A 13,267-nucleotide genomic window follows, 5' to 3' on the forward strand; every position below is an offset into this window, starting at 1 on the left:
TTCCTAGCCCCTGAGCCCAATGTCAGTTCAGTGTGCAGAACTCTACATTTGTAACTGAAAAATAACTATATAAAGGGGATAAATATAGAAACTACAATATCAAAAATTAGCCTGCATGGTGCCGATTGTTTTTTAATACACTGCCATCAGTGTAAATGGCAATCAGAGAAAAACACAGGTCTGACCAAAGGGGCTTACAGACACTCACATAAAGGAGACCACCAAGGAAAGGAGGAGGATGGGGGCGGCATAAACTACAGAAGCATATGCAATTGCTTCAATTGCATATACTCAACTCAGTTACAACAGGGAATGGGGAATAAGATAGTGCATCAAAGGCTTCACCCAAAAGGTGTATTTTCAAAGGCATCTGAAGGTGTATTTTCAAAGGGCATCAGGGCATCCCATAGATGCTCCTGGTTCTACACATAAAGGGCAGCAAGGGAGAAAGGATAGTGTTGTTCAAGGGAGCAGCAGATGAAGTACATACAATGGTAGAGGGCGATGGAGCTGGAAGAGTGGAGATCATTAGCAGAAGTGTAGAGCCATGAGAGACGAGAGGCTGGACAAGACATGAAGGGCTTTGAATATGAGAAGGCACTTGTGCTGAATCCAGGGGAGGACAAGAATCCAGGGAAAGAATAAGAAGTGGTATGTGATCAGCGTAATGAGCTAAATGAATGACCTTGATAGTAGAGGAGTAGATAGAAGTGAGGGGATTAAGATGAGCCAATGGAACACCAGCAAGTGTGGAAAGGTCACAGCAAAAGACTGAGTGGAAACTAGACATCTTTAGATACTTCATTTCCTACAATAGTGAAGTTGATCAACAAAAACAGAGCCTGATCAGGTTACAGATTAAACAAGGCAAGATCAAGTTTGTCAGAACCGAGGAGGTGGCAATTTTTCAGATTAAATATAGTTAAAGTTACCATTATCATAGACAGGAAAGACAACACATTCATTTTTATAACAGCAAGGGTGGTGCTTATTTTTGAGAATGTGCTAGGACTTGTGCCTCAAGAAACTTTTAAAGAGATGACCACTTCACATCCCCTCAATTCTTTTTGATTAAGAGTACAGAATAGCTGGAGATGTTAGAAACTTGGGTTTCACAAGGCATGCCAATACAATACTAAAAAATTAGATATCAGCTAAGAAGTTACATCACTCAGAATACAGTGAAACAGAAAATAGCTTAACAGCCAACACCCTCTGAGCTACTGATTTCTGAACAGAACAATCAGATAAGATTTCTCTCTGCGTAGATAAGACCATGTTGGAGTAGTACTGTTGTCAAAGCGGTTTTTCAACACATTTGGTGAAAGCATCCAAAGACTAGGTTCTTTTGGAAGATAATTTGCACAACTCATTTGATGCTGGGATATACATCCATTAAATCCTACTGCAATCATAATCAGGCATCAATAACTTCAGTAGAATTTATTAAAGTCTACCAGAATGTCTGCTAAACAGCTGAGTAACCCACTGGTTACTCAAATTCAGATTATGGTTCTGTAAGATTTGGAATACAGAAAAATGGTAAAATTAACAGTATACTATCCTAAGGGATGGCAGAAAATATTTTTATTACATCTGTGAATTATAGTCATTGCCACCGGAAGTATTTCCAAAAGCTTACCAATGAGAACAGTCATGTAAACTGTCATGAAGAGCTTTACGTAGCACCGAGTCCTTATCATAAATGCCCCAGGTAGCTTGTAGTACTGAATCAAGCAGGCAGTCCCCTGCAGTCCGATTCCAAAGTGCATAAAGTCTACTATCCAAGCGCGTACCCAATTCCAGTGACCAGTTTATAATGGGTGATTCCTCTTCTAGTTCTGCAAAATAGAAACAAATGCTCTGCTACTCATCTGAAATCCAATGAAAAATATTTTCTATTCAAACATTAGCATGCATGCCTTCAGAAGTTGCATTTAAACAGGAAAGTTCATTTTAAATCAGTGAATATCTTGAATTTCCTATAAAGGTGCAAAATATATTCATACAAATTCAGCAAGGACATGGCATGTGCAAGAACAAGTTACTGAGCACATGTATAACTCTGTTGGGATCACTGAGGATAACAATGCAAAGGTTTTCTATTGTTAAGATGACTCCTACTTCTATAGCCAATATTACACCACAGCGTAGAAAGACCTGAAAACTTTACTTGAAAACACATCAACACTGCTAAGCAATTGAGAAGCAAAGAGGAAATTAAAGTTCTCATTAATGCATTAAGTCTAAATTTTATATTACTGGATTTATAGCAGATCTGGTAATCACAACTTTCTGGCAAATAAGTAACTGAGGAAATTATAATTTAAAGAACACCTCACAACATTCCTTATGTGCTATATAAATGCCCAGTCAACTCCAATAGCAAAATTGTGTTAAATATCAATTTTCATCTTTTACAACATGTGCAATATTTACACCTGTGTCACTGCACATGTGCAAATCCTTGCCTTCAATTTTCTTCTCCCTGCTATAAGCAGATTTGTAATCTATCTAATTTTTCTAATATGCAGACTAGCTACTGGTCACAGGAGTGAAAAGGCCTCAAATTCTAAGTCAGGACATGCACCTTCTTGCCAGGCCCTAAATATCAGACCTTCACAGTCTCCAGTATTTAAAAAACAACAACAACAACAACAACCATAGTCTTGGGTGTGTAGAACCACCAGTTAGTTCTTTCTAAAGTGCCATGCAAATAGTGCCATGCATAATACTTACCTTTTTGAACATCCCTATCAAGTACTTCATCAAATAGTTTCTCCTGAACTGTTGGTGGCAGGTCTTCAATATCTGAAAAAAAGAAGTTTTGTCTGTAACTTATATATGAGAAATAGCTTAAGTGCACAATTCACAATTTCCAATAACCTAAGAACTACTTTGCAAAATAAGACTACCATTCAGGAGTTGATGGAACAGTTACTATGCAGAGACTGTATGTGGTGAGCTATTTCTTCTCTACTGGTACACAACAACGTGGAATCAATCCATAAGTTATGCTGGTACACATGAAATGGCCTGCCATGTAGATCTATAGCCACACAAAAGTTGCTTCGGTCATTATTCATGTACAATGGCCCTCTATTCCTACTTATTTCCAGGGATTAACAGTTGAGGATCAAATATTAAACACTTTTTATACTTCAGAACTTAGATGGTTATCATGAATTTCCACGCATCTGAGGCACAGCCAGGACTCACTAACAATCAATGACAGGCAAGGTTGCTCTAAAACTCAGTTTTAAATAATAATAAATAATTTTTATTTCAATAATATTTCAATAATAAATGCTCTAAAACTCAGTTCAGAATAAATGCAAGTTACCTCACTCACCAAAGTCAGAAAATAGTTTCTTTTTCAAGTTTAATCATAAGTTTGTGGCCCACTGTGCAGTCAAAATCATGATGGGGCTCAAGTCCCATCCCTCCCATTTCATCCAAACTGGAAGTGGTGGTAGTCATGGTGAAACTTGAAGAAAGAGGATCTGTTATGGGTCACCATTATGCCACAGAGTACTGTTCCAGCACAGTAGCATCACTAGGGCTTGCGTCACCTGATGCAGGAGGCCAGCACATCATCCCCAAGATGGACCTCCTTCCATGCAGTGGGCAGGGCAATTTCTTGGGTGGTGGGTGGGGTGATGTTTTTGGTATAGCCACTGGTTTTTTGGCTATACTTTTTGATAGAACATATATTTCAATGTTCTATCAAACTGCATTATGCATGAAATTATACATCAATTGATATATAACAAGATGGCATTATTCCTACAAACCATGATTTTAGCAATTTTCGCCATAAGAACATAAGAACAGCCCCACTGGTCACCAGTGGTGTCTAACCCCCCTGCCAAAGGTATCAACATACTAACACCTTACTGATTCCATGCTATGTCATAACATCCCATTGTCTATTCAAACAAGCAGTCTCATTGGTTTGTTTTGAATTAAGAAAATGTACTTTCTGTTACATAAGATAGTTGCATTTTTGTGTTTAGCCATAACTTTTGATAGAATGGAGATATTTCAGTCTGGTTTTTCATTGCATTCTGCTGTAAATTATGCATCCAATGGTATATAACATGATGGTATTATTCCTAGAAACTGTAATTTTAGCAATTTTGGTCACTAGTGATATTACCACCCATTTGTGCATCAATTGGTGCGGACTGCACCCCAATAGTTACACCACTGCTCCTGCAGGTGCCCAAGTGCCACAAATCCTGAGAAATAATAGTTCTTAGGGATATTCACACCTTTAATAAAGAAATAAGATAACCAAGAACACAAGGAGCACTGAAACCTGCATTTTCCAAGGAACTGGTGCTCAGGATACCAGTAGAACAGAGTTGCAAAGTCTAACGAAGGGCCCACAGAGATGCCTATTTATTGTTGCTGTAGCCACAACCAACACCTGTAAAGTCTGGACAGGAAACAGAAAGGTGGGGTAGCAGAAAAGGATAGGTGGCACTAGATAAGACTATTCTGCCCTATTTCAAGACAGATTCCAGCAGTGCCATTCATTCTTCCCTCTCTCATCCAAACATGACATGCTGCAGCACTTGCACAGATCAAGAGGTCTTGATTAAACTTCAAAATACTACTTTAGGGACACCTAATATGAACATTCCTATTTCAAGCTTCCCAATCTAAACAACATGATGCTATCAATAAACAATGCAGCAAGGGTTAAAGTTGTTCATAAAAATAATCTACTACTCCCCAGAATGATGCAAAAAACTAAAATGGGGCACATAAACAATGCATCTGGGATGCAAAACACTTTCAAAGCAGGTCTATACATTCTCCTCCTATCACAATACATTAACTGAACTCCCCAGAAAAAAGATTGTCTGTGACTTTCCTCAGTGATGTACAGAATGGAATTTTCTGCACCTAAAGATTTTTGAGCTGCAATCTTCAGACATATGAAACATTCCAGGATGTCAGTGCTGAACATGGGAAGAGAAGGCATGATTACCTAGCATGTCAGTATAAGGGGACATGATTAGAGGGTAAAGTCCTGCTGAGCCCCTGACATGCTTGCTGTCCACAAACAGTAATTCTGAAGCGGGCTATGCCTACTTTCAAGCTCTCCTACACACAGAGATTAGTCTCTATGAAGAAAATACATGAATCTGTATATATCCTAAATGTATATACCAAATGCCCATGGTATTTCCAGACAAAAATGAGAAGAGTAAAGCTGAAGTTTCTCTTTCACACTCTATTCTAGTAGCCTTTACAATTTTACTTCAAGTAACATTATCTTTCTTCTCTTCCCCTTCTCACCCCACTTACCCAGAGATATGCCAAATGCAATAATGTTCACATAGTCATATTATCTGTTCTGCATTACTTGATCCAGTGAATCGGAACAAACCGAATACAAAAATACAAAGCTGAAGAAAGTGTTTCTGTTTTCAAAGCCTCTGAACAGAGCTAGAACTATTGTCCTGTTAAAAATACTCCCTTTGGTATCATCAAGTAATTCTCTATTGTAACTAGAGCACAGCAATTTCAAGTTTATGAATCACTACAGTCATTACAGTAACAAATATTTAAAAGCTAGATAAATGACAAATCAGACAATATTGCTAAAGGGACAGTACAGATTTTCACAAGAGATTTTCAGCAAATGTATCTCAAACCAGAAAAGAACTCAAGTGCCTAGTGAAATATATAAAGTATATAAGGTGACCCTAACCTAGGCCATGATAGAATTTAAACATCTATGACTGTAATCAATTTTGGTTCATTTAGATTATTAAACCCTTAAAAGGGAGTTTTCTACAAAATGAATGTGTTCAGCGAAGTTAGTGAATGGGGTCAGAGCAGGTTCCTTAATACTACAGTGGTCCCCACTCACCCAAGGTATATAGAAAACCTTGGACGTTAAAACATTTCAGCTCTCAAAATAATGGGAACAAGAAGAAGGTTTCATATTCACTCTGTCCTCATATTATCATGGAGCTCTCTGAGAGCAGCATGCAGGTGCAAACCTCTGTCGCCACATTTGGGAGTTTAGACTCCAGGCTGAAGGGAATTTTCATCCTGGCATCTTGGGAGATACTGAATCGAGGTCAACTCTGTACAACATACACAAACCTTTAAACTGCAAGGAAGATGTCCTCACACTATTTACAAGGAATACATGCAGACGGAAGGAATTGGTTTTGAGGCATCCTCTAAAGCCAATTCCCTCATGCACCGCCAGAAGTTTGCACCACACACCTCTGCAGTGGATGCCTATGGAGGGATGAAGAAAGATAAAGCAAGCTTTTATCACCCCAGCCCTACTGCCACTATGGAGGCTTCCACCACCACCACCACTACCACACAAAGCTGCCATCAGACTGGACAGCCACCACAGTTGCTCCACAAGTGGAGACTACAAAGCTCACTTCAGCAAGTGACTCTCCTTCACTGGATGAAGGTGGTGCAGTGTAGACTGAAGGTGGAGAGGGAGGCTAGACCAAGGACATTACTGCTCTTGTCCTATCTTCTTCTCTTGCCTCCATGAAGTTCTCACTGGTCCACATTTAAATGCAACATTTCAAATTAAAAGAAGTTTATACAATATAACAAGAAGGTTATATACAATATTCTTTTAATTTTAAATGCGATTCCCCCATTTTTAAATGTGGACCCTTTTGCTATATCCTATACTCGCAGCACAAAAAAACAGCACAAAAAACCTATGCATTCAAAAGTGTGACCTTTTATTAGGTCTGCATGTACTAAAATCTATTTGCAATTGCTTTGGTAAATACACTTAAAATAACAATTCAGATTATAGTAAAAATCCAAGTGTTGGAGAAACAGTATTCCTAAATCTCAAGGATTTTGCCCCCTTTTTAAAATGAAGCATCTTTCTAATGTACTCGAACGTAAAAACCCTGTTAACTGGGCAAAAATGGACCTTTTAAGTGGTGTCACACAACCATCCCTCTTCACCCCAGCATGACTTTTTTCTAATGGCTGTTGTTGGTGTCACTTCTGCATCTCTTCTTGAGCCCTCTGGGGACAGGGAACCATTTATTGGTTTATTTTGATATGTAAACTGCTTTTGTGAACTACTTTTTGCTGAAAAGCGGTATATAAATATCCTTAATAATAAGTATAACTCAACTGCACAAAGAAGTATTGAAAATCATGAGAGAAGATCAGTGGTCTCCAAATATTTTGGCCAGAGGACCGCATCAAATATCTGGTGTGGTGTTGAGGGCCAGAAAAATAATTTAAATATAAAATATAAATAAATTTGAGATGGAACTTAGAAGAGTGAATAAATAAATCAATGGGTTCATTCATTCAACCTCTCTGGTCCTCAGAACACCCTCCAGACACAATCAGAGCACAGTTCTGGTCATGTTCAGTTGAGTGGGCCAGAGACTTTCAGGGGACAAGAGGTTGGCCGCAGGCCGGATAAAAGCTTGCCACGGGCCGCATCTGGCCCCAGGGCTGGGGTTTGGAGACCCCTGGAGTAGATTAACAAACTTGTTCTGTGCATATTACATACCTGCTCAGACCACCCCCTAACTGATTCTGGGCAAGAGAAATTCATCATCTGAATCCTGCAGTATACTATATCCAGCTGCCAGAATAGATTCTGAACCAATACCTTCTATATCACATAATTTGCAAGTTCAAATCAGGTTTGTGGCATTATAGGTAGGCTTAATAGCTACAGTTCCCAGTCATACCTTCTGTATGAATATATGCATCACCAAGCTTTCTATACACTTCTATGGGCCTTTCTGAGAAAATGTACTGCAACTTCTGAAGAACCTATTGTCCACTATATAGTCACAACTACATAGTCAGAAGGATACAGTAAACCCTTGAAAAGCAGTCATAGTGAGATTTGGGAACAGGGAGAAAGAAGAGAAATGTGCCAGTTAAAAACTAGATTGTTTACACAAGCATTTGTTCAGTACAATGATCTCGGGCATGGTTAGGCTATTGGAACTTTAGGGGGCTTGTAAACATTTTCATGGCTGTCAGGAAGTTTGAAGCCTACACTAAAATAGAGATCCCAAGACTAGCTTGACATTTAAGCAAAGGAATGAGTCTCAAGCAACATTTCAAAGTGAAGCACAAGGACAAAGGCTTTCTATTTCACCTGGAAACACTGAGAAATCAACACAGTTGTAGACTTTCCATCAATTTATGCAAGGAAGAGTCCAAAAAAAAAAAGACAGAAAGCAATTTTGTATACTTTTAACCCAACCAAAGACACAACTAGTGAAAAAAGTAGTCTCTCATAATTACCTGCAGGCAACGTAAATGTTACAAGGTCAGTTAGGAAGTAGCAAGCAAAATCTCCCTTCCGCTGATGAAGAGATGCAGCAATTTCACGCCGGATTTGTTCAGTAAGCTCTGGGCACACCATAGCTGGAATGCACTTGGCTGCATGTTGGGATACCTGTAACAGGATATTTAACAGCCTCATTTGTTTCAGGAGAAATGGGTCACATAGTAAAACATATGAGAAACTTATTTTCCTAAGCACAGCTTAGGGTACTATCAGCATCAAGGAAGATCATGTATTGTTATGACAGGAATGTTTGACTTGGGACTCTGGACACCTGAGTTCAAATTCCTCCTCAAACAGGGCAGTTGCTATGTGATCTAGTTCAGTCAGGCACTCTTAGTCTAATCTATCTCACAGGAATATTCAAAGGAAAATGAGATAAACCCATGCATGCTGTCCTGAGCTCCTCACAAGAAAAATGGAAATTAAAAACCAATTAGCTGTCTTTTGGTTAAAGGTAATAATTGTCACTTCATCCTATGCTTACATACTATATTTCAATAAATGAAAATTAGAATTCGCAAAGAGTTGGCAGCAACTGTGAACAGTCTTTGGTATTAAGTGAAATTCTTACTTCATACACCTGAAACAAGCTGCCCTGTTTTCTGCTATATCATACAAATACTTGATTACGTGCCCCTAATATGGTCCCAATATTAGGAATGTTCAAACAGCTGAACACAAACTGACCTGAAAGCTTTTCAAAACCCAGGAGGTGAACTGATCAATTAAGGAAAGCTCCCTCCTTACTCTGATGAAGTTTGAATTATCACTGGAACCCAAAGATACTCTCACATAGCACATAAAGGGAAAATGAAGACTCACCTCTGTAAGCAGAATTGCTAACATATCTTGCCTTTGAAAACGTATAGCAAGATGAACAAGTGTGTATCCCACATCAAAAGCAGAAGGGCGATTTAGCAAGCGTACTTCATCTGCAGTAAGCTGGCGAGCAATATCTCCTCCTGATGACTTGTACGCTTCAATAGCAGCCAAATCACCTTCTACAACCCCTACAGATATGAAGGACAGATGGACAGTTATGAAGTTACCACTCACAATACAGGGTTTAATGCATTCATTGAAATTATTGTAGAAACAGCAATTTTGTACGCAGGTATTAATCAACACAAATATACATCTCACTAAAATGAAGTACAATGAAAGGGGGAAAAACTGAACTTAGTTGCCGTAGGTGGAGTTCTACAACACTGCTAGTCAAACAATAATGCACAGCTCACAACACATTTAGGGTTGTTGCTGCAGTGTATGTGAAGGTGATAACCCATTCAATCCCTTTCAAGGAGGAGAACAAATTCATGGGACAAAGGAATTACATGTGATAGCAATCAAAGAGAAAGACAGAAAAATTTCACATGGCCACTGTGGAAGAACTTCACGTACATTAATAAAGTTAAGTTATTAAAGTTTTCTTGCTTATAACCCCCATCTAGTTGCATTAATGAATAGATATTAACAATCTCACCAGGAGAGTCCTTCTGCAATGTACTCTAGGCTCATTCATTCAAATTCTCTCTCTTCGAGAACTTAACATCAAGCATGCCATATTAGAAGCTCTTCAAAGACTACATAACTCATCTGCCTATGACCACTAAAGGCACACTTCAGAAGGAGGCAGGATGCAACCGAAGTTTGTCTCAAAAACTATGTTAGAAGACTAATAGAAGTTTTGCCTATGATTGCATAGTACAGGTGAGAGTCACTTAACATTCTCCGATGGTCATGTGATTATGTTGTTAAGCCCACATTCAGGCCAATCTTGTGCCTTTGTTGTGTAAACAGATACTCCCTGACAGACACGAGCTGGCTGTGCTGGAGACTGATCGCCTCTTCTGTGCATTAAGAGCCTCTTTGTTGTGTAAACAGACACTCTGCTGCAGGCCATGGGAGACCTAAGGGACTCATTAAAAGCCTCTTTGCTGTGCTTTGACCACCCTCTTATATGTGGTCTGCTGTTAAGTGGAAGGTCGTTAAGCAGCACATGCCTGTAGCTGCTTCTGACTGTGAGCCATCTCATGTATTTTAAAGACATTATCAACATCATCCTTCATTAAGAATATTTATATATTGCTTTTCAACAAAAATTTCAAAGGGGTTTAGGTAGCAAAATATATGAATAAAATGGTTCCCTGTCCTAAAAGAGTTCATCATCTAACAAAGGACGCAAAAGGAACATCAGCAAATAGCTGCTAGAAGAGATGCAATACTGGATGAACAGAAGCAGTTGCTTTAAATGTAAGAGAACTACTTTGGCCACTTTGCAGGGAAAGCAATTCTAGTATTCTGTATATGCTCTAAGAATGAATTTGCATCTCTCCTAGGATGTACAGGATCATGAAAGACACCAGTTAGGACTATAACCCAGATCACAGAAATTTCTGACAACACTACTTTGAATATTCTGCCTAATCAAATTGCAGTTTTGTGGAAGGCAAATACATTCCCAAGGCGCATGACAAGAACCACACAGCTACTCTGCCATTACAACAAGTTGAGTGTGCTTTTTCATATGTTGGAAGCAGTCTCAAGAATGGACAAGTAGGCCTCAGAGGACTTAGTGGGGGCTATTTTGACTGAAACGAACCTAATGAATATCCACTTGAGAAGCACTATAGTATTCCTGCCATGGACGAAATAATAAACTTAGAGTTCAATTATGGATTAGAAAATGTTTTGGAAAGCAATGATCTTGTCACCCTCTCACGCAGTAACATCAGGGATCTCAGAATCTAATGCCATCTTAGGAAGATGAAACATTTAATAGACACGTTGTGGCTACCAAATTATGTGGGGATACTATATGTTAAGCAGCTGAGGCTTGCTGCAACATCTTTTCCTCCCTGAAATGGGTTTCAAGAATTAATAATACTGGTACAGGAAGAATAGGGATCTTCTCCTCCTAAGGAATGCAGTCACCAAAAAGTAGTTCATTAAATACTCTCAATGACACAGCAAGCTGGAAAGAAAACAAGGTTATTTGGGCGAAAAACAATGGTCATAACAATAGGAGGGACAAATGGACAAGTACAGTGAACGAACTGTCCTTCACGACAACTGAAAAATCATCTTTGGTGGCCTGTCTTCTACTGCACAGCAGGCAGTTCAAAGTCTGGGCCCTGAGACTCATGCCAGAAGAGAGGCCACAGAGATATCTAACATTGGAACAACTTGAACAGGAGAGAGGAGACGCTGAGTGTAAATGAATCTTGGTTACCAGCGCTCAAAAATACAAGTATCTAGGACTTTAAGATCAGAATATCAGTTACACTGGATAGTTGGAAGAGCTACTTGCTGTAGCTTTGTCCTTTCAGAATGCCTATCAAAGCAGTAGGCAAAATGTTAGGCAAGAACAGTTTTATTTGACCACGAACTATCAGCCTGAACACTGTTAATTTCAAAGCCTAAGACAGAGCTTCCCAAACTGGGGCATTGCGATGCTCAAGCTAGGGAAGCTCAGTCACTGCCCCTTTAAGGGAGGGGCAACATTGACAGCAGCACCAGCGCTCCTGCAATCACATTGGTACCAGGAAAGGGGGCATTTTAAACACTTACTGGGGGTCGCTCTTGCCCTCTGGAGGGTATGAAGAGCCTGCAGACCCCTCAGCAGGCCTCGCCGCACCTCAGAAATGCTGCAGATAGTGACTTTCAACTGAAAACCAGAAGTGGGTTCAAATCACTGTCTGCAGCATTTCTGAAGCACAGGGATGCCTGCAGAGGGGTTCGCAGACTCTCTGCACCCTTCAGAGGGCAAGAGTGACCCTTAGTAAGTTTTAAAAGCCACTTTCCCCCTGCGCCAGCACGATTGTGGGAGCACTGGTGCAGCCCCCTCCCCTGCAAACACTTAAAAGTCCCAAACTCTCCTAGAGAGTCTGGAAAGCTCTGGCCTAAGGTCAACCCCATGGTAAAAACAGCATGCTCAAACTTTTGGAATCTCATTCTAGAGATCAATTGGAGAAGAGAAACAACACTTACAACAAAAAGTGCTGCATGCTGCCACTTATTACTTGAGCATAGGGAGGGCAATGGACTATTCAAAATACGTTTATCTAGTTTTTTCCAGACCAAGAAGGTTCTTCATAGAAATGTAATGCATGATGTAGATCATCTAGAAATAAAACTGACAACTAACTCCTAGTTAGGAAAAAAGCTATACAGGTGGGGCTTCAATATCCAAGGGGAATCCATTCTCGGATAACCCACAGATCCCGAAAACTGCAAATAAGCAAATCTGCAATTTTCAGCCCCTCGTGCCCTCTGAAGCAGAGTGGAACTGGGCTTCACTGACCTCTGGAGGGCTTTCTGAAGCCCACAGAGGCCATGCACTTCCACCCGCAACCTCTGCAGGCTTCAGAATGCCCCAGAGAGGAGAAAAGAAACCCTCAGGAAACCGAAGTGACATTTTTATACATTTTAAGGCATTCTGAGGCCCATGGAAACCTTATGACCACTACAGGCACACTGTGGCACACAGACTCTGCAGGCTCTAGAAAGCCCTCCAGAGGTGACCAGAGCACAGTTTTGGTCACCTTCAGAGGTGCAGGTGGGGCCCAAGTCTGGTTCAACATGGGTCCGGGGGACCCCTGTTGAGCCAGTTCCGCAGATAAAGGATCTGTGAATACAGAGGCCCCACTTGTACAGCAAAGGATTATATACTACCTACATTTTTCATATTAGCACTTTAGGCATTGCAGTAAGTTATCAACTATGCACAGACCAGATCTGTAAAGTGGAATATATGCAATAAAAAACCCTCTTGTACTGCATTGCCAAGGTACATCCTACCTTGGTACACAATCATCTACTTGCAGGCATCTACAAAATGTACTCACCAACAGCAAGCTCCCCAGCTCTCTGGCTAAAACAGACACCCAGCAGCAATACCGTCTCCTGAGCTCTGGATAACACAACTAT

The 13,267-nt window shown here is 40.0% G+C and overlaps 1 protein-coding gene across 6 annotated transcripts in view; it reads right to left on the reverse strand.

The window, feature by feature from the left end:
* ZRANB1 (zinc finger RANBP2-type containing 1) overlaps positions 1-13,267 on the reverse strand; it is a 64,849-nt gene that overhangs the window by 10,485 nt on the left and 41,097 nt on the right. For all 6 annotated transcript variants that reach the window (XM_066618915.1, XM_066618911.1, XM_066618914.1 and 3 more), the window contains 4 exons: positions 9,161-9,348; positions 8,293-8,446; positions 2,740-2,811; positions 1,643-1,841 (listed from right to left, as the gene is read on the reverse strand). In XM_066618915.1, coding sequence (XP_066475012.1) covers positions 1,643-1,841; positions 2,740-2,811; positions 8,293-8,446; positions 9,161-9,348 — 613 coding nt within the window. The remainder of the gene's footprint in view (positions 1-1,642; positions 1,842-2,739; positions 2,812-8,292; positions 8,447-9,160; positions 9,349-13,267) is intronic.

This window comes from Tiliqua scincoides, chromosome 3, assembly GCF_035046505.1.
Source record: "Tiliqua scincoides isolate rTilSci1 chromosome 3, rTilSci1.hap2, whole genome shotgun sequence".
NCBI classification, from domain to species: domain Eukaryota; kingdom Metazoa; phylum Chordata; class Lepidosauria; order Squamata; family Scincidae; genus Tiliqua; species Tiliqua scincoides.